General features: G+C 45.9%; 2 protein-coding genes across 4 annotated transcripts; one reads left to right on the top strand and one right to left on the bottom strand.

Moving 5' to 3' along the window:
- The first annotated feature begins 500 nt into the window (after positions 1-500).
- On the top strand, positions 501-978 carry MPC1L (mitochondrial pyruvate carrier 1 like). The gene is given in 2 exon segments (XM_030834991.2): positions 501-778; positions 780-978. Coding segments are annotated over 2 exon segments (477 nt in total).
- A 5,670-nt stretch (positions 979-6,648) lies between these two features.
- On the bottom strand, positions 6,649-23,911 carry CXHXorf38 (chromosome X CXorf38 homolog). 3 transcript variants are annotated; one of them, XM_030834930.2, is made up of 7 exons: positions 23,651-23,911; positions 23,355-23,489; positions 17,093-17,212; positions 15,745-15,894; positions 15,263-15,442; positions 7,432-7,594; positions 6,649-6,831 (listed from the first exon to the last, which is right to left on the bottom strand). In XM_030834930.2, exons 1-6 carry the CDS (start codon positions 23,864-23,866, stop codon positions 7,433-7,435), a joined length of 963 nt encoding a protein of 320 aa, XP_030690790.1. In that variant the 5' UTR covers positions 23,867-23,911; the 3' UTR covers positions 6,649-6,831; position 7,432. The 3 variants fall into 3 exon arrangements, with proteins under 3 accessions (XP_030690790.1, XP_030690791.1, XP_030690792.1); XM_030834931.3 differs by having other exon boundaries at positions 17,093-17,271; positions 23,651-23,835; XM_030834932.2 differs by lacking the exon at positions 23,651-23,911 and having other exon boundaries at positions 17,093-17,256; positions 23,355-23,468.
- Between the last annotated feature and the right edge of the window lie 960 nt (positions 23,912-24,871).

Below are 24,871 nucleotides of genomic sequence, written 5' to 3'. Positions count from 1 at the left end.
CTGAAGAATTTTGTATCAACATCTAGTCAACGCTGTCCACAGACTGGAGAGAACAGTTTCCCCCTGTGTAGCTGAGAAGCAGTCAGCAGGAACCTCGCCTCCCTGGGCGAGGAGCTTTCAGGCGGCCGCAGCACGACGAGGAGCGAAAGACGAGGCTGTGAGCCCACCTTCACTTAGAAGCACACGCATACACACTTTACGGCAGTCACGCGAAGGCACGAGGGCGAGGCTGCGCCTCACGTTCCCAAAGACAGGCACGACAGCTGTACGTGCCATCTAGTGCACTTTACGGCAGAAACGTGAAGGCACGAGGGCGAGGCCGCGCCTCCGCCCCCAAAGCTACGCAGGACAGCGGCACGTGCTGTCTAGCGCGCTTTACGGCCGCCGCACGAAGGCGGAGGTTCCGGGCCGACGCAGGGTAATCAACGGTTCCGGGCTCTGTGCTCCACCTCGTTGTCGGTAGGCTGTTCATCCGTTGGCGCTCCCACGGCTCGGCGGTCATGGCGGCGGTGGCGGCACTGTGGCGGAGGGCGGTGGAGATCGTGAAGACCAAGGAGTTCCGGGATTACGTGACCAGCACGCACTTCTGGGGTCCAGTGGCCAACTGGGGCATCCCGCTGGCTGCCATCAAGGACATGTGGGCGCCGCCGGACATCATCAGCGGCCGCGTGACGACGGCGTTCATCTTATACTCGATGGTCTTCATGCGCTTCGCCTACCTTGTACGGCCTCGCAGCTTGCTGCTGATAGCGTGTCACAGCACCAACGTGGTGGCGCAGTGTGCAGGGGGGCCGCTATCTGATCTACCACTACGGCGGCGCCACGGCGGCCACAGCCGTTGCTGCCTCTGTCGCTTCTCCCGGCTCTACCGCCGCTACCCCCGCTACCACCCCCCCCCCCGCAGCTGAAGACCCTGTGACTGACGGCGACTGCCTGGAGGTCACCGACTACGATCCGCTGACCCCAGAACATGATTGAGAGGGCCCTATCAAATCTTTGCAGCTTGCAAGCACTGAACTGTTCTTCCTAAAGAAAAGATCAATAAAAAGTTTGGTTTTGACTCTGAAACAGTGCGAATCTGATTGAAACCTGCAGTTCTGTTAATAAAAAATGGCAAATAGCACAGAACTGAAGCTGTTGAGTGTTGTTTATTTCGTGACAGGGAAATAAAATGGTTTTTAGAAGGTGAGGGTAGATTGGCTAGTCTTCCTCGCCACGGGACCTGCAACTCGAGGGTTAGTTTATGTAGGGGAGGAAGGCTGAACGAAAGACACTTCAACTTAGCTAATTTATTTTTTTTTAAGCTCTCCTGGGAACATGCTTTTGTTACTTGTTTCGGGTGTCCGGGCCAGATGAGCCACAATGTTTGTACACCAAAAAATTCCAAGGGCTACTTCTACTGAGGGAAATACTTCCAAGGGGGTTTAAATGAATTCAGTGAAATCCAGCTCAGACTTTTAAGGAGTACTTAGCAAGAGAACCTAGAATCTGTTGGTGACCGGGAGCAATGACAGAACCTTCAATGGAATCAGGATAAATAAACAACTCAGGTCAGTGGCTGTCAACCCTGAATTCTAGGTAAACAGAAAATAAAAACAAGATCATTATCCTTTCCTCTTTTCCTCGTGCCTAAAAATGGGGGAACTGACAGTTTGTAAAGGTGGTGAACCTATCACCCTGTGTTGCACTGTAGCTAGGGGTGAGGATGAGGGTCAGTGGTAAACAGTATTAGCCCAGGGTATCCCCCCTAGGAATCCTGTGGGTGCTAGAGGACTCTGCTTGGGAGCATGAGGAGGGAAAAGAGAAGGGTGGGGCTTTGGGTGTAAGGCCATTACCTCTGCAGCAGAGGCTGCCCTTCAGGATTTGACCCCCAATCCCCCCTCCCTCTGGAGAATGCGGGAAGTTCCAGGGTGGTCTACTGGGGAACCCCCATGTATGTGATCAAAACCCCTACTTTTGTTAAAGATTTCAAATGCAAAGATATTGAAAACAACTCTGAAATTTTCTGAAGACATCAGGTTTTGGACAAGACAGGCACTTTACCTTCTGTGGCATCTAAGCAGTAGTCCTCTTTGTAGGCAGTTTCTGCATTTCACATTCTGCATACAGGGGGAAAAACAAACTCTGGAAAGTGACAGTGTATGAGTTATCTATTGCTGTGTAACAAATCACCCCCAAACTTAGCTTAAAAAAACTTAAAACAAATATCTCGCACAATTTTGTAGGGCCAGGAATCTGGGAGGGGCCTAGTTGGGTGCTTCTGCCTTAGGGTCTCAGGTCTGCTGGGGCTGCAGTCTCTGAAGACTTGCTGGAAGATCCACTTCCAAGCTCACTCACACTGTTGTTTGCAGGAGGCTTCAGTTCCTTGTCATGTGGGCCATAGGGCTGCTCACAACATGGCTTCCCCCAGAGGTGTTCCGAAAGAGAGAAAGCCCAAGATGGAAGCCATAGTCTTTTATAGCTTAATCTGGGAAGTGACATACCATCACTTCAGCTGTGTTCTCTTGGTCACATGGACCAACCTTGGTACGCTGTGGGAGGACAACACAAGGGTGGGAATAGCAGGAGGCAGGGATCATTGGGGGCCATCTTGGAGACTGCCTACCACACGTGGCTCTGAAATAAAAACTCTCCTGCCTTCCTGAAACTCAGTAGAAAGTAATAAATCATGTTAAGGTCATCGCCCACCTTCCCCAAGAGATGTCACAAAATGCTCAGTTTACAGTTTTGTGGTCATTACAAACATGCATATATTACAGAGGATGGGTTTGAGAAGCAGGAAAGAAGTCTCTGCAAGATAGGTGGTAGCTCATAATATTTTAGATAGTTCAGACTATCATAAAATAAAAAGCAGTTCTGAAAGTTCTGAAATGAATCATAACCTTGTATCGAGATTTTTATTAAAATTTTAAAGATTTTCCCCCTTTGCTCTTACATGAGTGGAAATTAATGCATTTTTAGATTTGTTTTACAAAATGTATTTTGTAATTTGACTATTGTATTTCAGTAAAAGGCCACTGTCTGTTGAAGACATATCAGAGCAGGTACGTTTCTAATTAACCTGGTAAGGGGAAAATAGGTAATCCCTGCTGATAATTTCCTGTCACTCTACATTTTTAGAGGGCAAAACGATTAGAGCAAATATCCAAAAGATTGCAACACCTCCATTCTAATGCAATGCTCCACTTACAGGACCTAATTTGTAGCATGCCCACCCAGCTAAGAGCTCTAACCCTTTGTTGCCTAGGATATTAGTGTTTAAAGCCATGTAAGTGATTAATACTTTAATAAAAACACACCCTTCAAATCATTAGGGTAATAATCATTTCATAATCTCCCCAAACTCTCAAACATAATTCTTTCTGGTCTTGGCAATTTAACTTAAACTGTCTACAGGTCTCTACCACTACTTTATGAAGCCAAAAACATTTTCCAAATAGGCAGAGCTATTTTTTCAGAAGCTTTTGTTATTGACACACTTTTGTTACTTCCCAGAATTTGGGTTTTATACTGAGTTTAATAAGTAACATCTTCCTCTTTAGGTCCTCTGACCTTCCTGGCAAAGCCCAGACTAAAATCCAACGAACTGCCTTATCTTTGCAACTCTAATGCTACAACCATTTTTCTCCTCTAATTCTTTCAAAACTATGAACCTCATACTGTGTCTCAGGGAGAGGCTGGGAACAAATCACGTTGCTGGACAAAGACAAGGCACTTAGAGATGATGAAGCCCTGTGCGGGAAGGAAACCACTTCCTGGGCCTCTCCTGACCCTGATGACTCACGAGTGCCCCTGGAGGTGGAGCTGACCCCCGCAAAAATGGAGGCTATAATACATTCCAGGAAACGTGACATATAAGTCTTGCAGTTTGAATTTATGTCTATTATTTTGAAATGCAAAATTTGAATGGAAAGTTTTCAAACTACAGGAGTGCAGCTTTGTTGTAAAAATGTCATACGCAAGTGTGCAAAAAACAGAAAAGCCAAATTCGACCCCAATTCCTTTGGCAGTGGTAACATGGCAAAAAAGCTTGGGAAAAGTACACAACTTTTCAGACCTCTGTTATTTGAAAATACCATAGTTTTTTGAAAATACCATAGTTTTATAGCATGCTATGCATTGTTACATATTCTGCTTTTCTATCTATAATGTCTTACACGTCATCCCCTATCATGGCATTGCAGCCTTCTTTTTAACAGTTGCATAATACTCGGTAGCATGGATGTGCTGTGATTAACCAGTCCCCTCTCCCTTTTGTCCATGCCCTGTGCCCACGTGCACAGATCTGTAGAAGAGAGTCCCACAGGGCTGATGTCACTGGATCAACCTTTAAAGCTATGTTTGCTATTTTTTTTAATTATAGTTTTTTTAAAAAAATAAATTTATTACATTTTTGGCTGCATTGGGTCTTCGTTGCTGCGCGCAGGCTTTTCTCTAGTTGCGGCGACCAGGGGCTACTCTTTGTTGTGGTGTGCAGGCTTCTCATTGCAGTGGCTTCTTTTGTGGAGCATGGGCTCTAGGTGCTCCGGCTTCAGTAGTTGTGGCATGCGGGCTCATTAGTTGTGGCTTGCGGGCTCTAGAGCACAGGCTCAGCAGTTGTGGCACATGTGCTTAGTTGCTCTGCGGCATGTGGGATCTTCCTGGACCAGGGCTCGAACCCATCTCCCCTGCATTGGCAGGCAGATTCTTAACCACTGCGCCACCATGGAAGTCTTAAAACTGTGTTTGCTTTAAAGCTATGTTTGCTTTAAAGCCCCCTCCAGGCATGTCTTCCTATCTTCGTTTCAATTTTAATGTAATTAAATGTTGCCAGAATAATGTTTTCTGAACAATATCTTTTTTTTTTTTTTTTTTTGGCCGCACCTCCCGCCTTCTGGGATCTTAGTTCCCCGACCAGGGATCGAACCCGGGCCCCGGCAGTTGAGTGACAGTGCTGAGTCCTAATCACTGGACCGCCAGGGAATTCCCTGAACAGTATCTTTAATTCATCAGAGCAGACAATAAATCCAGTAAGATGACAGCTCACATATCATTGTCCATACCTTACATATCCTCCATTTGCATCAACTTCAGTGCCTGGCATGTGGTTGATACTTGATAAAACGTTTCTTGGGTAGATAAGGAAAAGCTAAATAGATACAAGAGGTATGAAATGAAAGTGTTCATAATCCAAAGTTCCTAAGGTGAGAAATCAGATCTTAAATTGGTTTGTGAATCAAGATTTAATGTGATCCCAAGTTTTGTTATCTTACATGTAGAAACTAGGAAATATTTCATGGAGTATCTTAGTTTGTGGGAAGTTGCAAGATGAGAGAAAATTGTTACTTTACTATTGAAGTCTTCTAAAGGAACTCCATGAAATGAAGGGAGAAAGAAAATGTAAGATTAAAGACCAAATAGTAGCAGGAAAGATGAAAGCAGGAAGTCACAGGCATATGTGCATTCATCCAGGTTTTACAGAACTACATTAAATGCATTTCACGGTAAAAATGCATCCCCCCACCCCCATTCTCTAAAAATCACATCCTTGTTGGGCAGCTGAGTAAGCAAAGGAGCAGGGCTTCACCTGGGCTCGAAACGGAAGCACTTCCTCCAGGCAGTGGGGAATGTGGCAATTCTGTCCCTCAAGGTCCAGGGGCGACAAGGCCCAGTTCAGTACTGCTGGCTTTGGAAATGAGCAGAGGTAGGGGAAGGTGAGGGTACAACTGATCCCACAGATCACTGCACACAATGGGACAGGGGTTTTGCAGTTTAGGAAACAAACAGGACAAAGTCAAAAGTGTATGACTTTTTGGGTAAAAGGAATAAGGAAGTATGAATGAATTTGTGAATTTGCTGAAAGAAAATGATGTCTTTGAACTTCCATAAGAATATTAAAGTTTCATTCCTCAATCTCATAACAAAGGACAAGGCTTAGTTAACGGTGTAACTAACATCTGCGTCTATGAATACCTCTAAGCTATCAGTTGACCCTTCAGTTAATGAATATTCATTGAGCACGCAAGGGCCAGGCCTTGTGCTCGGCACTCAGGTTATAACTGAACCGGAAGAGCTGTGACTGCCACCAAGGCTGACTTTTCTTAAGAGTGCCATAAACAAGCCAGCAACCTCAAAACTTTCCCGGACATCCCTGCTTGTGATACTGACCTGGGCCCTCCCCCTGCTTTGGTCAGTCAAGTTACTGTGTTCTCCAGCCCACCTCTTTGTCCTACTGCCTCAAGCTACCAGAAACAGGTAGTAACAGTTCTGTACTAACTGGAAATGGCTAGAAAATGGCCTTTCGGGCACATTTTTTTCCTTGCCTGCTGGCGAAAAGGATTTATATCTCAACATGTACATCACAGCCCACCCTTGGGCATCCTCATGAATGAGACTTTCAGGCAAGGGTGTGGGCATAGGACTTGCGTGCCAGTGGGCAGAGAACTCTGCGTGGCCCTTCACAGAGGCCTGGCCGAACACAGCCTTTAGTGTTTAAGCAGTTAGAGTTTTAGGACCAGAAAAGAATCTCACCTTTTAAACAGCAAAACCAAACCAAAAACAAAACCCAAAAAACAAACAAAAAAGCCCGGATGACAGCAAGTTTGGCACAAGAGTATCTAATATTTTTTGGCTGGTACAGATCACATAACACCAAGATTAGGAATGTAAAAAAAAAAAAAAAAAAAAAAACTCCCAAAGAGTTAAAGGGAAGTCCAGGAAAAGATGACACAAATTCCTTTTTGTTTGAGTGGAGTACTTGGGTAAGTTTTCCCTTTTGCACAGAAAAGGACGGCTGAGATGGAAACCCGGCTGACTTTCACAGAACATGCCTGATTTTTGTTGAAGGTCAACCTAAAATAAAAGAAAATATTTAATTTTCTTCATTTGAGGAAAAAAAGTAAAATACTGAAGATAGTTACTTATTTTAACAAGTATTTTTTAAATTAATTAATTAATTAATTTGGCTGCACTGGGTCTTAGTTGTGGCATGAGGGACCTAGTTCCCTGACCAGGGATCGAACCCGGGACCCTGCATTGGGAGCACGGAGTCTTAACCGCTGGACCACCAGGGAAGTCCCAACAAGTTTTTCTTATGAATATAAACAAATTGCTATTATTCATGCCACGGCTAAGAGTGAGGCATCACTGGCATCACTTTAGGGCTGAAATGCTTCTTGATTATGTCATAAAGTTGATTCATTTAAGACTAGACCAGTGACTTCAGGTATACTTGACTGAACAAAGCTGACAGGGAGTTTATCCTGAACTAGTTCACAGATGTGAGAACCATCAATCAGAAAGAGCACAAAGCTCAGTGTCCTTTCTTTCAAATAATAAGGACATAGGGAAACTTCAGATGAGACTATGTGTGTTATGGCCTTACCTAAAAGAACAGACATTAAAGAGATGAGGCTATTCTGTCCTTATTTACCATCATATGCTTAAACTCACTTCAGGCCTTCCCTTCAGGTGTCTGCGCCCTAGGTTCCTTCGAATCCAGTTTTTGAGGCTGTTGGTGGAGGCTGTCTAGCTTCTGCATATCTTCTGTAAGACCATTTCTAAGATCCTCGTTGTTTCTCAGAAATTCTTTCACCACTTCCAGTTGATTTAAGATCTGTAAGAAGAAACCATACAATGTACAGCTTAGATAATTTTATAGCAGACTTAAAATTCAGATGAAAAACTTACTAGCTCCAAGACTGGCTCCTGTTCATGTGTCTACCAATAGCTGGTACTGGGGCCACACAAGGGCGTGTTTGCTTGTCTCCTTAACATTTTTTGCTTTTAGGGGTTAATATCCAAAATATATAAAGAGGGACTTCCCTGGTGGCGCAGTGGTTAAGAATCCGCCTGCCAGTGCAAGGGACACAGGTTTGATCCCTGGTCCGGGAAGATCCCACATGCCGCGGGGCAACTGGGCCCGTGGTCCACAACTAATGAGCCTGCGCTCTAGAGCCCTCGAGCCACAACTGCTAAAGCCCGTGCGCTCTAGGGCCCGTGCTCCGCAACAAGAGAAGCCACTGCAGTGAGAAGCCCGCGCACCGCGAGGAAGAGTAGCCCCCACTCGCCACGACTAGAGAAAGCCTGTGCGCAGCAACAAAGACCCAACACAGCCAAAAAAAATAAAAAATTATACACACACACACACATATATATAAAAAGAACTCACACAATTCAATAGCAAAAAAACCAGACAACCCAATTAAAAAATGGGCAAAGGACCTGAATAGACATTTTCCCAAAGAACTGAATAGACATTTTCCCAAAGAAGACATACAAATGGCCAACAGGTACAGGAAAAGGTGCTCAACATCATTAATCACCAGAGAAATGAAAATTAAAACCACAATGAGGTATCACCTCACACCTGTTAGAATGGTCATCATCGAGAATCCCCTGGCGGTCCAGTGGTTAGGACTCTGTGTTCTCACTGCCAAGGGCCCGGGTTCAATCCCTGGTCGGGGAACTAAGACCCCACAAGCCATGCGGCACGGCCAAAAAAAAAGGACAGTCATCATCAAAAAGAGGTAACAAATGTTGGCGAGGATGTGGAGAAAAGGGAACCCTCGTACACTGCTGGTGGGAATGTAAATTGGTGTAGCCACTCTGGAAAACAGTATGGAGGATCCTCAAAAACTTAAAAAAGGAACCACCAGGAGATCTAGAAATTTTACTTCTGGGAATATATCTGAAGAAAACAAAAACACCACGCTGAAGAGATATCTGCATCTCCATGTTAATTAGCAGCATTATTCACAATAGCTAAGACAAGGAAACAACGTGAGGGTCCATCAACAGATGAATAGGTAAAGAAGATGTGGTATATATATATATACAATGGAATATTACTTGGCCATAAAAAAGACGAAAATCCTACCATTGGAGACAACATGGATGGACCCAGGGGGCGTTATGCTAAGTTAAGTCAAACAGAGAGAGATAGATACTGTATGATCTCACTTATATGTGGAATCTAAAACAAAAACAAAAAAATAAACTCACATAAAAAGGGATCAAATTTGCAGTTACCAGAGGTGGGAATAGGGAATTGGATGAAGGTGGTCAAAAGGTACAAACTTCTAGTTTACAAGATAAATAAGTACTAGGGATGTAATGTACAACACAATGACAATAGTTAACACTGCTGTATGGTATATTTGCAAGTTAAGTGAGTAAATCTTAAGCATTCTTATCACAAGGTAAAAAACACTTTTTTTCTTTTTTTGGTATCTATACGAGATGACAGACGTTAACTAAACTTATTGTGGTAATCATTTCACGATATATGTACGTCAAATCATTATGCTGTATACCTTAAACTTATACAGTGCTGTATGTCAATTATATCTCAAAAAAACTGGAAAAAAATTTTAAAAGATGATTTTTTTTTTGCTGTAAAACTTCCTGCATTTGTACAAAAGGGCTATATGTCTATACCTATATGTGTGTGTGTGTGTATACACATATATACACACATACGTATACATACACATACATATATATGTATATATAAAAATAAAGCCCTTTCACTTTGAATTTTGTACCCATTTACTATGATTAAATACATTTACACATATATATACACACACACATATATACAAATGTATACACTCACACATATAATGCTCTTTGATTTTGAATTTTGTACACACTTATTACTAGTAAATATGTATACATATATACATTTATTACTATTCAATATTTATAAAATATACATACATATTTACTAGTAATAAATATACTGGTACAAAGTTCAAGATGAACACAGGGTACAACGTAAAAAGTTGGTCCTCTTCCACATCCTGTCCCCAGTCACCCAGCTCCTCTTAAAGGTGACCACAATGAAGTTTCTTGTGTCTCTTCCAGAGACAGTCCATGCATTTACACGTGAGCATATATGTATATATGTGCACACCTTTTTAAAATTTCCGCTTTATTGAGACATAATTGGCACATGCACATTTTTAAAAACACAAATGGCAGCATATTAGACATTGTTCTTCAACTGATTTTTTTCTATATCAGATTGTTAAGAGTGACCTCATTATTTTTTTTAACGGCTGAATAGTTTTTCAGTTATGGATGTCTCATGTATTAACATATTATTTCAAACCTTCTGCTAAGAGAAATACTGCTGCAGTAACTAACCTGGGACATGTGTCATTTTGCATAAAGTGACAGGCTATTTGTAGGATCTGTTTTTAGAAGTGGAATGAAGTTTTAATTGATAGAGTTTTCTGTTTTAATGTTAATAGATTTTGCCAAAACTGTCATCTCTAGAGGTTATACCAATTTAAACTCCCACCAGTAACATCCTTCCTGACATTTAAACTAATAAAAGCATGTATTCTTAGAATAGTACCACGGAAGTGTTTTCACTTGGCTTATCCGAGGATACCCTCACTGGTCACTGTGCTTATTACAAAGAAGAGAGTTATTAATATTTTGGGGTGTGGTGAATTGTTTAAAATGAGGGACCCCCAATTCCAAGCTAAGTCAAGATGATCGACATCTAACGAAGGAAAGTGATGGAGTACCCTACTCGTAGCAGAGTGGTGGTTCTTAAACTTTAGAGATGTACACGATGGACTCTGGTGCAGTAGGGCTAGGGCAGAACCTAAGCAGCACCAGGTTATTGTGATGGCAGTGAGTGAGACGGTCGGTTGCAGAACGATGGCTGCCAGGGATGGGAGGGAGGGGAAGACTGCCTAGGGCTTGTGACCAGGATGAACAGGGAACAGGGAGGGCCAGGGTGGAGCTGAGGATGACCAGAGGTCTTCAGACAGGTTACTAAGTAGATGGGGATGTGCCCTTCAGCTGGAGCTGTTTATTACATGGCTAGAAACAAGCCTACAGCTCCTGAAAGATACCTGGGCTTTAAATAATAAATCTGGAAACCATAAAAACGTGAAATGAAGATTACATCAATGACATAATTCACAGTATACATTAGTAATTAGTAATTGCGGGTACTGCACTGTTAGCACTCATTGCCTGTGCCGGGTGCTCTAGATGCACCCCAGGGTTCTTCCCATTCCTTGGTTCCCAGCAGATGCCCGAGACCATGCCGGCCTGGTCTGTGCACCACACATACCCTCCAAGATGGAGTGGGGTCCTCCCTTCCCATAGACCTTCTCATTTCATGACTTGGGAGCTATGATCCTTTGTGCTGTCACCTCCTGACCCTCTCTGCTCTTGAAATGTGCTCAACAGGGGTGATTATTTTAGCTTGGGGGGAGGAGAAAGAGTCAAAAGGAGTTTTTAAATAAATTTATTAAGAATGGGGAAGGCTTATGCACGTTTATATGTTAAATGGGGAAGGAAGTAAAGATGGAAAAACAAAGTGCTAGAAAAGTAGTCAGACAGACTTGGATATTGAAGCCCAGCTTTGCCACTTAACTAGCTGTGTGACTTTGGGCAAGACACTTGACCTCTCTGAGCTTACTTCCATATATGCAAATATAGGATGATGATACCAACACCACCAAGCATTCCTGTGAGGATTAGAAATAATCTAGTAAAAGCACCTAGCACTGTGTCTGGTACATTCCTCCCTTCCGACAGTCATTTAACAAAAGTGTACCGAGAGTCTACTATGTGCCAGGCAGGCGCTGTTCTAGGCAAAAGATGCTTAGCGCCTCCATACTCCCAGGCACTTAAGCCAAAACCCTTGGACTTGTCTTTGATGCCTTTCCTTCTCTCCCACACCACACGTGCCCCCCTTCTCACCACCTCTACTCTTCACCCTTCCACCCTGGTCTGAACCACCACCTCTCTGACCTGGTACCTGTGGCAGCCTCCTAATGTCTCCCTGCTTCCATCTTTGGCCCCCGGCCCTGCATCCTCCACACGGCGGCCAGCGTGCTCCCTTCACCGTTCTGCTGCTCAGAACTCAGTGTGGCTGCCGCCTCAGGAGGAAGAGCCTGGATCCTCCCAACGGCCCACAAGGCTTCCCTTCGCTCAGCTCCTCACCGCACTCCAGCCAGCCTGCTTAGCTGGCCCTGCCCTCCGCCTGAACGCTCCTCCTCCAGAAGCGCACACGGCTGCTCCGCACCTCCTCCAAGGTATCGCTAAGTCTCAGCTTCCCAATGGGGCCTCCCTGGCCACCCCGCGCAACCCAACCTCCAGCCCCGTTCGGCCACTCCTGATCCCCACACTGTGCTCCACACAACCCTCCTCCTTCGACCTCGCCCCATCATTGCTTATTATGCTGACCGTTTACCATCTGTTTTGTTCACTGATGCACGCCAAGCTTCTAGAACTGTGCCTGGCAAATAGTAGGCACTCACTCATGAAATAAATCTGGCCTATAACCAATGGAGTGTCACTTCCATCCTTTCCCTGCCTGCCTCGACTGCATTCTGTCACCTCCTCCCTGAGTTTCCCCCTGAAAGCGGTCCCCCCACCAGGGTTTAAGAAGTCAGTAATGATTTTCAAGAATGTGCAAGTTCTTTGCATGTTTTTTAGCCACTTACTGCGCTCAACGTTCTCTGGCTGAATTTTGAACCCCCCAGATCCTAACAGAGCGCCGAGGGCCGGCAGGTGTGTGTGAAGGGCTCTTGGGCGGCAGCTGCTGCTCCCATTTGGCTCTGAGGCGGACCGCGTCTTACAATCACAGTTATGCACGCAGTGTATTTTAATGGGAGCCCCCTTTTATAATGTTATCATTAAGGCTCGCCAATTGGACAGAAAAGAATGGAGATGATGAACTCTCTGCTTCGTGGTCCCTGGCACTCACTCCCGTGCTCCTTTCGGGGGACTGTCGCACTAAATCACCACCATTAACCCTTTCTTCTCAACTTGGCTTTCCAACCCGAGCTCTGCTGTTTTAATGAACACCAGAAACAGGTCTTGCTAAACATTCACACAAAAAGTGCCGCGGTCATAATACAACCACTGCATTTCTTGATTCCTAATTGCACATTTTTAAATACTTTAACATCTCGAATGAGAATGCGCCTTACCACTGATAGTGTCTTACAGGAAACTGGCAGCATTTTTTTTTCTTACAAGTGACTGAATTAATGGTGTGTCTTGCAATTCATAGTGTTTTAGAGTCACTGAAATTTGGTTTACCAAATCCTCTGACTTTGGAGACTAACCCAAAAGAACATGAATAATCGTATTTGCTGCTGAACTTTCAAAAGAGGTCTGTTCCACACATCGTGGAAAGCCATCCTTCAGCTTCTCAGAGATAACGTGCCAATCAGTCCGAACTTACAACTTGATCAATTGAAATATCAAGAGAAATGCCACGGTCCACTGAACAGAAAGCACGAAAAACGAGAATTTATCACCTTTATCTAGAGACTTGGGGACCCAGAGGACAAGCCAATTAACCCCAATTTCCTCTCTGTAAAACAGAGATAATGAAGGGTCGAAATTTACAATTGCTAGCTGCTCGGTGACATGAGAGCCGCTGCACGGCACGTGGGAAGGCAGGCCCAGGGCCAGAGCGGGAAGACCCCCGGGCCAGCCCTCACACCCCAGCCGTGAGGCCTTGAGCCCATCAGCACCTGCCCCTTAGGGTTGCTATAAAGCAGGGTATTACCCAGGTCCCTTCCCGCTCCCAACTTGCAGAGACTCCTGGTTTCAGTGTGTTGCTACTGATGCATTTTGCTCTTTGTTACACAAACAGGAAAAGAACTGCAGCTCCCTCAAGAAAGAGGAGAGAATTTCTGACGACTCAGGGACCGTGAGCCTGATCCCCCGGTTTTCTTCTGTTGTCTGACTCTGCTTTTAAAAGGAGCAGTGGAAAGAAAACTGGGGATGGTTCTAATGGCATTTTAAAGTAAAGCCAGATGAGGGACTTCCCTGGCGGTCCAGTGGCTAAGACTCCGCACTCCCAATGCAGGGGGCCTGGGTTCGCTCCCTGGTCAGGGAACTAGATCCCACCTGCCGCAACTAAGACCCAATGCAGCCAAACAAATAAATACTTTTTGAAAATAATAAAAAAAAATAAAGCCAGATGAAACAGATGGATTTAGAAAACAGCTTTAACAGCCTTATTCGTCACTTTAAATACCTATGGTGTGCCAGGGTGGGTGCACCCCAAAACCACTGGTACCCAGTCCCTGTGCTAAAGGAGTTCATCAAGCTGAGTAAAGCACCTGGGTCAAGGTCAGAAGAGTTAGCGTAGGCATACGGAACAGTACGGAGCATGGCCTAAAAAATGAAATAGACACTTTGTATTAAAACACGCTGTGTTTCACGAGGTAGCCAGTAAAACTACTTTCCTCGGACGAGGTGGAATTGGAGAGGTAAAATGATCTGTCCAAGACATCCTGGGAATCTGGAATTCTAATCCAGCAAGTGCTGGGCTATTTCTGAACCTTACCAAAATATAATTCTACTACTGTTAGTTTTTTTAATATCTTGCATGTAACAAAGGGGGCTCATATCTCCTGTACTTGAGACGATCGTTAGCTTGCAGCGTCCTGAGCTAGAAGCCTTGACGATCCTTTAACCCCTCCTTCGCCACCTCCCGCCGGCCCCGGGCCACGCCCCAAGTAATCTAACCAGCCACTGCGGCTCGGCCCCAGTAGTGCCTCCCGCACCCGGCTCCTCCCCCACACCTCTAGCTTCTGTCCTCTTTCTCTCACCCTCACACAACTGCCAAGAGCCTCCTGGCTCGTCTCCAACCTCCAAGTGCCATTAAGACGTCACTTTCTAAAAGCCCTATCTGATCTATTCATTTACTCTCTCCTGATTTAAAACCTCTGTTGGCTCCCAACTGCTTTTTGGGAATTAGGTCCAAACCCCTTAGTGAGGCATAGAAGACCTTTCAAAACATGGCTTCGACCTACCTGACCACCCTCACAACCGACCATACCTCCCTCCTACGTCGCCTCGTCACTGTCTGGCCCAGGCTAGTCTTTCATGTCTTGGCAAATGCTCTTGCCAATTTGCTGAACTCTGATTTGATTCTTAGTCCCAGCTCAACAGCGCCTTCTCAGCAAAGCCTTTTTCTGCAATCGCCCCTCTGAGCTGCAGAGTCGCGGGAGCCTGCGGTTCAGGGTTCTGTGGCCGCCCTTCCTGTGGTCTTCCACTCTGTGGCACATATTAGCACCCAAATGTTTGCTGATGGGGTGAAAACATTTGTTTAAGGGTAACAGTAATCTATGCCAAAAGAATATCCATTTCTGGAAATTATCTGACTTTTAAAGCAGAAACATAACCGTTAATAAGTTAAAATGTGCTACTCTTCCTCCCTGGTGCCTTTCTTTGTTTTGTTTACTCACACAGAGGATATAATTTTTTTTTTTTTTTTTTTTTTTTTTACCTCTTCAGGCAACACCTCTTGTCCCTTTGCTTGAAGATAGAGCTCTTGAAGTTTTTCCTTTAGTAACTCCATTTCTATCTCGTTTACTTGGTGCTCACTCAGGTAAACTCCTGTTTCATAGTCACACCCATCTGGCTGATCCTCCTCAGGGATGTAAACAGCCCAGTCAGATGTCAACAGCTGTTGGGTTACCGAACAAATATATGAACTGATTGAATGGAAAAGATATTCCAAAAAAAAAAAGATATTCAAAGAATTTGTAATTAAACATCGTTGACTGGATCCAGTCTAAAAACATCCCGTGACCACAGAAAAGCTGCTCAGCCCAATCACGATTCTGACTTCATATCAATGTTGTTCCCCTACTTACATTCTAGAATTTTGTTTAAATCTAATAAGCTTCAAATTCTAAATGAGTGACTGTGATTCCTTTTTTTCCCCCTTAGGTCTTTATGCAGGAACTGTTAAACGTGATTTTTTACCTGTTCTATTCGGGAGTATACCGCCACAATCTCTGGGATATTCTTAAATTCATTCAGAAAATTTTGGATCTTTATCTGAAAATCTCGAAGCCACACAGAAGATACTTTCATCTCTGAAGAGTGCATGATCTCGTTACGACACTTAATCACCTATAGAAAGACAAAAAAAAAAGAGAAAAGCCTTCAAAGGCCAATAGTGGGGTAAACTGAGATTTTGTAGTTCCAGAGAAAGACTGTTGAAAGGCCTTGTTAATTCTAAAATCCACAAGTGTGTGGTCTGCAGGTGCCGTCAAGGCTCGAGGGGGATGTTCAACCCCCAGCCACTTGAATAAATTAATTGGGGTAAGAAATACAAACAAGCCTATAACTGTCGCTAGTCCTTGAAATCTCGTGGCCGGGTGGGTATCTCTCACACAATCCCCCAAATGCCCTAACTTAAAACAACCTGCCAAAGAGCAAAACTATTGGCTACTGGCTCTGAGAATACCCAAAGGCCAAGGCAGACAATGCAAAACTCTTTTAATATACATTTCATGCCAAGTCTTCCACACTCTTGGTTAAAAGCTACCAAAGGGGTCGATTTTATACTGTGATAGTTTTTGAGTCTGCTGATGATAAAGGATTCTCAGTCCTTTCAGCTGCTGGCATGCTAGCAAAATATACATGCATTTTCTCTACACATTGTAAATAATCCAGGTATGCTATATACCCTTTTCAAGGATCCTTAGAGTAACAAATGTGCCAGAGCTGTTCTCTGGCGTAACAGAGATAGTCTAAATCTCCCAGAGGAAGTCGGACAAGCGTAGCGATCTGTTCTGACACTGTTTATCCATTAGGGTTTATATTTTCCTCAGTTCTAGGTAAATTGGCCTTGCAACTGTTTAGCCAATGAGATTGAGAAGGGCAGGATTCCAATGCTGGCATCCAATGGACAGAATGACGCATTACTCTGTATTTGTTTTTTTTTTTTTAATATGGAAGATTACTTTGCTTCTGTTTATGGCAGAACAGGGAAGAGAAATTTGAGGCCTGTCGATTTAGTGGCAAACAGTGCAACAGCAGGTTGTTGGAAAAGTTCAACAGGGTAGGGTTGAAGGGTCAGTCTCCCGCCTGCATTCGCACAGGGGTTCTGGGACATCACAGAAGGTGCATGTGATGTGAGCCCTGCTTGCCTGCTCAGCGATGACAACTGTGGACCAAAGTCTAACTCCTTCGCACACCACTGTCTGGGGAGAGCCGTGAGCTCTGCCCACACGGCTGCTTTAGCAGCACGGGGTGTGGCTCCTGGCTGGTCTTCACAGTACCCACCCGACCAACTCTGTCTGCTTTTCAATCTGACAGTTCTTACCTCTGTGACTTTCTTTCGATCAACCTCGAAGTGATCACAGGAGTTGATGAGACTTAGAAGAGCAACCGCGTCACATTCCTCGGGTCCTGTTTTGTCTGCCAGTCCTCGGGGCATGAAGGCCTGCAGCAGGGGAGGCCCAAGGGGCACCCGAGTCTCCTCCAACCCTAGGAGACATCTATCTATATGGGGCTAGTGGGACAAATGCTATGTGCCTGTTCCCCAAATGATGACTGAAACTCTCTTACTGAGGTTTCAAGTTAGAGCCTCATGAGTCCAAAACACAAGTTGGGAAACAGTGCGGCAGCCAAGCCTCAGCCCAGGGCAATAACTGAAGAGTTGCTCCATCTGTCCACTTGCTATTACAGACACTTACACACTTGACCTAATTGTCCTTTCTTAATGGCATATAAGCATGAGGCAGGGGAAGAAACCACCCTTTTCTTTTCCTTACTGAAGTTTCAGTGGCTGAGTTGTTAAAGAAGATTTAAAAGTAATAGTTATTCCCAAGTGGACACTTTAAAATTACTCGAGAAAGTTCAGTATGGTAGTAGAAAGTTAAGAGTCTGGGCTGTGGAATGCGACAGATCTGGGGTGCAAATCCCAGCTCTGCCACTTGTCAACTGCGTGACCTTGGGCAAGTTACCTATCCTCGGATTCCGCATCAGTAAATAGGGGCTAACTGTCCTCATCTACCTTGAAGGATGTTTCGAGAATTAAATGAGTTAATGCGAGTAAACCACTTGCACGGTGCCTGGCACATGCTAATACACAGGCCACAAATGTTGGCAGTTATTATGCTGATGGTGCAGGGTGAGCAGGACCTACACAGGCGTTACAGACGGGGTCCCAGGGTTTGAGATACTAGATACAACAGAATGGCCTCATTCGAGCATGATCTTTCCTTTTGTAGCATTTTATGGTGTGTACCCCCAAAATGGTGTCATAGCAAGGCTTGGGCATATTTCTTTCCCGAAGTATTTCCAAACTTACATCTGAAGGCAACAACTTTACCAAGCTACGAAGCTCGAGAGTACATTCCTGCCAAGGGACTAGAAGAGATGACATATGAAAAATGACTCGCCAAAGAAGAACTCTAAATAAAGAGACCTGCTCCCTTGAAAACAAACACATTTCCGTAGGCATCAACCATGCTGCTTCCTACAGTGCTCGTGGTGCTATGCGGAAAAAGGAACGTGGTATGGGCCGACACCCCCCAAGGAGAGTCAGGGCTCTGTTCCTGATGGTGGCAGAATCACACACCTCGGCCTCATGTAACTGAGAAGAATTCTACACACACTGGATGGCCCCTATCAAAAGGTACAGTAGCCAAGACCATCACTGTCTCTGGCCAGCCCGCTGAAAGTAGATTATGGATGTTACAAGTGTTAACAAAGAACTAATGTATCACAGGCAAACTAATTTGATGAAATAGAGGAAAAAAAGAGGAAGGAAAGAAACACTGCTTATTCCAACTGTGGCTGAGAGGAACACCCAAAGTGGGAGGGGCCTTAGTTGCCTCAAAACCAAGCAGAGTTTTTCTTTCCCATTACAAGGTATGTCCAGTCTGGCATTTTCTCACCAATATAAACCTGTCTCTCCCACGTCAAGGTTTTATTCTAGTACTTCTTTCCTTTCCTCAGAACCAGAAGCCGACAGAGGCTCTGCCGCCTCCTTGCCTCTGAAAGCTGTTTCTTAAAATGGTATCGCCTACCGCCAGGTTCCGTACGTGACAAGCACAGGGTGAGAAACACACGCTATTGCCTCTCACTACCCCCTCCTGTCTCTTCACTGAGTAGTAGGAGACAAGGGTGGAGAAATAAACAGGGGCCAGGCGTGCTGGGCCTTACTGGACTTGACAAGGAGTTTGGAGTTTACTCTAAGGACATCGGGAAGCCATCCAAGGGTTTTGGGCAAAGGAAGAAAGCGATCTGATTCCCACATGAAGACCGCACATCCTGCTGTGTGAAGGACCAACCAGGGGTGAGCAGAGCAGCAGAGGCGGCCAGGTGGGAGGCTGGCAGGAGAGGGGGCGAGAGCTGTGATGCAGAGATGGCGAGGATGATTCCAAAGATAATTTGCACGTTACAAATAAGAGGGGTGGTGGGGGGAAAGAGATGAAGCAAGAATGACTGTAGGTAGTTGGTGGTGGGGCATGGGCGCAGGCTGGCGGGGAGACATGAAGAGTCCTGCTTGAGAAGAAAAGACGAAGTACCCAGGAGGTGGTGAAGTGGAGGCATCAAGTAGCAGCTGGGTATGGGCCCCCGGAGCGCAGAACAGCACATTGCTAGGGGTACCAATCTGGGAGCCGTCAGCGGAAACGTAGTATTTAATATTTCACTCCACGGGCCTGGGCAGTATCACCAGGGGAGAAGGCGGGATGGGGAGGGACAGAAAAGGCCCGAGGAAGGCCAACCGACACTCAGAAGGAGGCTAAGGAGGAGCCGGGGAGACAGGAGGAAACCCAGGAGGGGAGGATGTCACAAAGCCAGGGCTGTTTCAAGAAGAGTGGCCTGCAGTGCGGCAGCGCCGAATAGCTGAGAGGTAGGAAGGGCGAGGCCAGAGAACGGAAGGTCACGTGTGCCCCTGACAAGACATGCAGTGGAGTGGCGGGGCAGAAGGCAGAGGGGAGTGGGTTGAAGAGTCAACGGGACCTGCATGAACCCTGAAAAGAGAATTAGGCATAAAGCACTTTTTGAGAAGTTCTACTGGGTATGTATGTGGGAGGCAGTTAGAGAAATGGGGAGACAGCTGGACGGAATGGATGAAGGACGTTTTTCTTTCTTTTCAAATTTTATTTTCCAAGTATTCACTCAATTCTTTTTTAAAAAAAGCTTTATTAAGATGTAATTCACATACCATATAATTCACCCATTTAAAGTACACAGTCCTTCATGGAAAAGACTCTGACAAGTACAGGTTTCTGGTAACTGACTATACTGCTGAACTGAATGAATAAGCATTTTCAGAACTCTAATGGAAAACTGATGAATTCACAAAAGTGCTAACAAAAGATCAAGATGAAAAAAAAATTAATTACATGGGACTGAGTGAACTGATGAGGATGATTATAATTTTTGTGACTTTCTGTGTGAATTAAAAAAAAAAATCCCACAAGGACTCAGAGGCAAAAAATATACAAATCAATTTTCACTGCAAAGTAAAGGAGCTGTTACCGTGGAGGATTACTGGACTGAACGCCAATATCATGACATAGTATGAGCGTGTTTCGTGTTCGGTAATTGCAGTCGTTGTTGCTTTTGTTGTGGTCATCCATTTACAACGCTTGGTGTCAGTTTATTTATCTCTTGTAAAAATAAAATACAGTGTGTGTGTGTGAAAAAAAAAAAGAATGTGAATACAGGGAACTTTGGGAAACTAGAAAATCTAGAAAGGATTCATTGGTAATTATTTATTTTCAATGAATAAAATAAAATGTAATAATACGGCTAAAAAAATAAATAAAGTACACAGTTCTTTGTGATGACATGGATGGATCTTGAGGGCATTATGCTAAGTGAAGTAAGTCAGACAGAGAAAGACAAATACCATATGATCTCACTTATTCGTGGAACCTAAAACAAAAACCCGAGCTCGCAGATGCAGAGAACAGACTGGTGGTTGCCAGACGTGGGGGGTGGGGAGTGAGCAAAATAGGTGAAGGGGGTCAAAAGGTACCAACTTCCAGTTATAAAACAAATAAGTCCTGGGGATGTAATCCACAGCATGGTGACTATAGTTAATAATACTGTACTGCAGTATTTGAAAGTTGCTAAGAGAGCAGATCTTGAAAGTTCTCATCACAAGAAAAAAAAATTTGCAACCACACATGGTAGTGGACATTAACTAGACTTACTGTGGTGATCATTTCACAAAGTATTAAATATCGAATCATTATGTTGTATACCTGAAATTAATATAATGTTACAATCAATTACACCTCAATAAAAAAAATTAAGCATTTACAGTTTAGTGGTTTTCAGTATATTCACAGAGTTGCACAACTATCACCACAATTTTAGGACATTTTCATCACCCCAAAAAGAAACCCTCTACCCATTAGCTATTGTCCCCTCTCTCCTTCAGGCCCTGGCAACTACTAATCTACTTTCTGCCTCTATAGATTTGGCTATTCTAGACATTTCATATAAATGGAATCATACAATATATGACTGGCTTCTTTCACTTAGCATAATGTTTTCAAGGTTCATGCAATACTGTAGCATGTATCAGTACTTCATTCCTTTTTATGGCTAAATAATATCCCATTGTATGGATAAACCACATTTTGGTTATCCACTCATCAGCTGATGGACATGTGTGTTGTTTCCACCTCTTGGCTATTGTGAAGAGTACGGCTATGAACATTCGTGCACAGGTTTTTGTGGGGACACATGTTTCCACTTCATCAGGTATGTACCTAGGAGTGGCACTGCTAAGTCATGTATTAACTCTATACTGAAATCTCTTTCTTTAAAAAAATTGAATAAACCAAGGCAGTACTAAGGCTATTTGTATGGTGATGGGAATAAACTGGGAGGTTGCAAGAGTGGAGACTCAAAGTCCTTGGGCAGGTGGGAGGGGATAAGGTCCAACACTCAAGTGGAGGGACAGGGCGGTAAGAGGAGAAACGCCCTTCCTCCTTTGTAGCAGAAGGAAGAAGATGGTGCACATTGAGGTAGGTTGGTAGGTCTGGTAAAAAGGTAAGAAAGCGAGAGCAAGGTTAGCAGCTGGGATTGCAGGTGGGGGAAGAGGAGTGGGAGCTCAGCGAAGGAGAGGCAGCAACAGTTGTTTCCGGGAACAGGAACCCACGGAGAGACAGGGCCAGGCTGCTGGGCTCGTGATCAAGAACTGAAAGCGAAAGATCCCTCGAAAGATTCTTCCCCAGAGCAGCAGGTGTGGTGTCATCAGGGCTGGAGCTGGGCCTGGCAAGTGCAGAGAAAGGAGGAAGAAGACCGAGACAACTGCAAGGGACTGAACAGAAGGATGGACTGTGGAATCTGGGCTGGCTGAGGAAGCAAAGGAAGCTGGGAGGGCAGAGGCTGCTGGGGATTGGGAGAGCTGTGGACTTTGGAGAGGGACGAGGGGTGGGGCAGAGGTGGGGGCGGGTTGAATAAGTACACCGAGGGCAAGCAGGATGTTGGACACAGCAGCTCCCTGTGCTGACACAGTTCGGGTGTGAGCATGCAAGTGGGAGGCTGAGGTCGAGAGGATCACAGGATGTTTGACAGGGGAGTCCAGCTTGGGGAGAGAATATATACATGTGGTTGGACTAGGTCTGCAGGTGACAGCAATGAAGAAGGGAAAGAGCGGCAGAAACAGGTGGCATGGGCTTCAAGAGGATTCTGAGGGTATGAAAGCAGTGACAGAAAGCAAACAGGTGAGGGACGGTCATAGCAAAGGGTAGAGTTTTAAGTTTTCTTCTTTTCTAAGTAAAAGCAGAAGTTGGCAATTCTATGGCAGCAACAAACAAACGGGGGAGAGGGTAGGATGGGTTTACTGGACCACGATAGCCAGAAGTCTGGGGGCCACCGATATAGTCCAACTTCCTCATTTTTGAGGTTAGGGAACAGAGGCTGGCCCAGTGGTGCACCACAGCAGCTGGGCGGAGATTCTGATCCCTGCTTCCCAGGCACCAAGCCTGTGCCTGCTGGTAACTAGCATGGAGACTGACTCCAGAGGTGAATTTGTGTTAGGAGGCTACTTCGACTCCCCCTCCCCCCCTCCTACTGGGCTTCCGGCAAATATCAAAAAAAATTCTTCAATCAGCCCAGCTAGTAAGTCACATCACCAAGATCGGAAAACGGGCCGAACAGTCCCCTTTTATCTGGCTGCCTACCCCACCCCTACCTCCCCAAAGTTTTACTCCTTAGCTAGGCACTTAAGGTCCTTTCTATCTTAACCCCAACTTCCCTTGGCTTATTCTGCCATCCTCATGGCACCTTACAGACGAAGTGAGCTACGCAGGGAGCCTACCCTCAAAAGGCCTTGCCTGCTTCTCCCTCTGCGCCTGTACCCATGATGCCCACTCTACATCTTGCCCCAGCGTCCCTTGTTGAAATCTTCTACTTCACTAAGCTGCGTTGGGTCCGATATAACAGCCCTGAGCCGCCTAGACACTACACCCTTGATCAAAAGCCCAATCTCTCTCTGCATCTGTTTATGGGGGCCCAGCTCCCACACAGACCCAACAGACGCCCCGGGCTCCAGGTAACTCCTACCTGGTGGGCCAACTCCTCCTACCCTCCCGACCGCAGGTGCTTACCTTGGCCACCTCCCAGGCGTCGACCGGCCAGCGGACCGGCCGGCAGTTTCCCCAGTGAACGTCTCCATTTCTGCTGGTGTGATGTTTCAAAATCTCCCGTTTCCACTCTGCGCACACCTGACACTGAGGCTGAAACTACAGGGGGCGGCGGTGAGGAGGGGCCCGGGAGGGAGGGGCGGCGTCTGGGCATCTGAACCCCAGGCACGGCGGTCGGCCCGGCTCCGGGGAGGGCACGAGGCACTGCGCCCGCGGACGGGGTGAGGGGCGACGGTCAAGACCCCGGGCCGGGTGCTCACCTGGCGGGCGCGCGGGCTGCACCGCGAGCCGCTGCGGCAGGTGGCGAGGGGGCCCAGGCCGGGGGCGGCGGCTAGCAGGCTGCGGTGGAAGGCGAGCACCTCGCGGCCGACGAAGCCCTGCAAGCAGCCGCGTAGCAGTAGCAGGCAGTGGCCCGCCTTCACCCAGTTCTTGTACTCGGCGCAGTTGAGGCGCGCAGCCAGCTCAGAGAGCACCATGCCGGGAACGAGCCCGCGGGGCCACGGAGCGAGGGGCGGGGCGGACGGTCGTGCGCAGGCGCGGAAGTCTGGGCGCGCCCGAGGCGACGGCGGCGCTCTGGGCGTGGCCCCGCCCGAAGGCGCCCCGGATTCCCCCAACCGCCAGGCGGCAGGGAGTTCTAGTTTCCGGGGCACGTCGGCCCCACCCCCGTCTTAGATGGCGACCGACGCGTTATGTACTTTGGTGCTCGCCCAGAAAGCCTCTACTCTGTTCCCCCAAACTGAGACCTCGCCAGCCAACGATTGGGCTCCCTCTCCTGAAGCCTGGGCTCCTGTTCTTTTTTTTTTTTATTATTGTAGAGGTGTAAGACGGTGCTCAAGACAGTTATTGAGTTACTTACGTTCCTTGTGTTATACAATTCTAGAAAGTTTATTTAACTGGATCCTAAGCCCGCAGGTTGGCTGTAGCCTATCTGGACATTAGTGAAATTTGACCGTTGGCTGTCTGCACCGCGCACCTGTTAAGCGCCTGCGGTGTGCCAAGGTGACACAAAGCTCAGAGACATCCGCCATTGGGCTACCTAGCAGAGGCAAAACAGGACGACACATCACCCGGATTCTGGAGGGCTGCATCGCCCCGAGTGGGATGAGGACTTCTTCCACTATGGTCTTGAAGCATCGAGCTTAGGTGACTTAGTACTCTTGGTTATATGATAATTAGAGCTCCTTGCATAAGGTAATCTAAGTTCCAAATAAGTGCCATGAGGGTCAGAAGGCGATGGCTTGTCAACTCCGAATGACAAGAGGTCATCTCAATTTTAGTTGCTTTTAGTGAGCTGCTTGAGCTTGGAAAACATTTTAAAATTGTGTGTAGTCAAAAGGCCCTGAGGGAAGAGCCTAAACATTGAAGCCTTCCCCTGACTTTGTTTCACAGCAAAGTGGCAGTGTTCAGGAGGGTCAGCTTTGGACTCAAAATGCTGCTTCTTAGCTGTTTGATCTTAAGCAATCTTAATTTGATCTCAGCAA

The sequence above is a fragment of the Globicephala melas genome, chromosome X (assembly GCF_963455315.2).
Source record: "Globicephala melas chromosome X, mGloMel1.2, whole genome shotgun sequence".
Classification (NCBI taxonomy): Eukaryota; Metazoa; Chordata; class Mammalia; order Artiodactyla; family Delphinidae; genus Globicephala; species Globicephala melas.
Note: the sequence above shows the minus strand (reverse complement) of the source record. Positions and strands in the feature narration are given on the sequence as shown.

What these genes read in the sequence shown, in the direction of transcription:
- CXHXorf38 (XM_030834930.2), bottom strand. Translation starts at nt 23,866, where the DNA reads ATGGTGCTCTCTGAGCTGGCTGCGCGCCTCAACTGCGCCGAGTACAAG. An exon ending in GCAGCCCGCGCGCCCGCCAG is followed by an intron (nt 23,490 to 23,650) that starts GTGAGCACCCGG and finishes CGCCCCCTGTAG; the next exon opens with TTTCAGCCTCAGTGTCAGGT. An exon ending in AAGAGGTGTTGCCTGAAGAG is followed by an intron (nt 7,595 to 15,262) that starts GTAAAAAAAAAA and finishes TTCTTCTTACAG; the next exon opens with ATCTTAAATCAACTGGAAGT.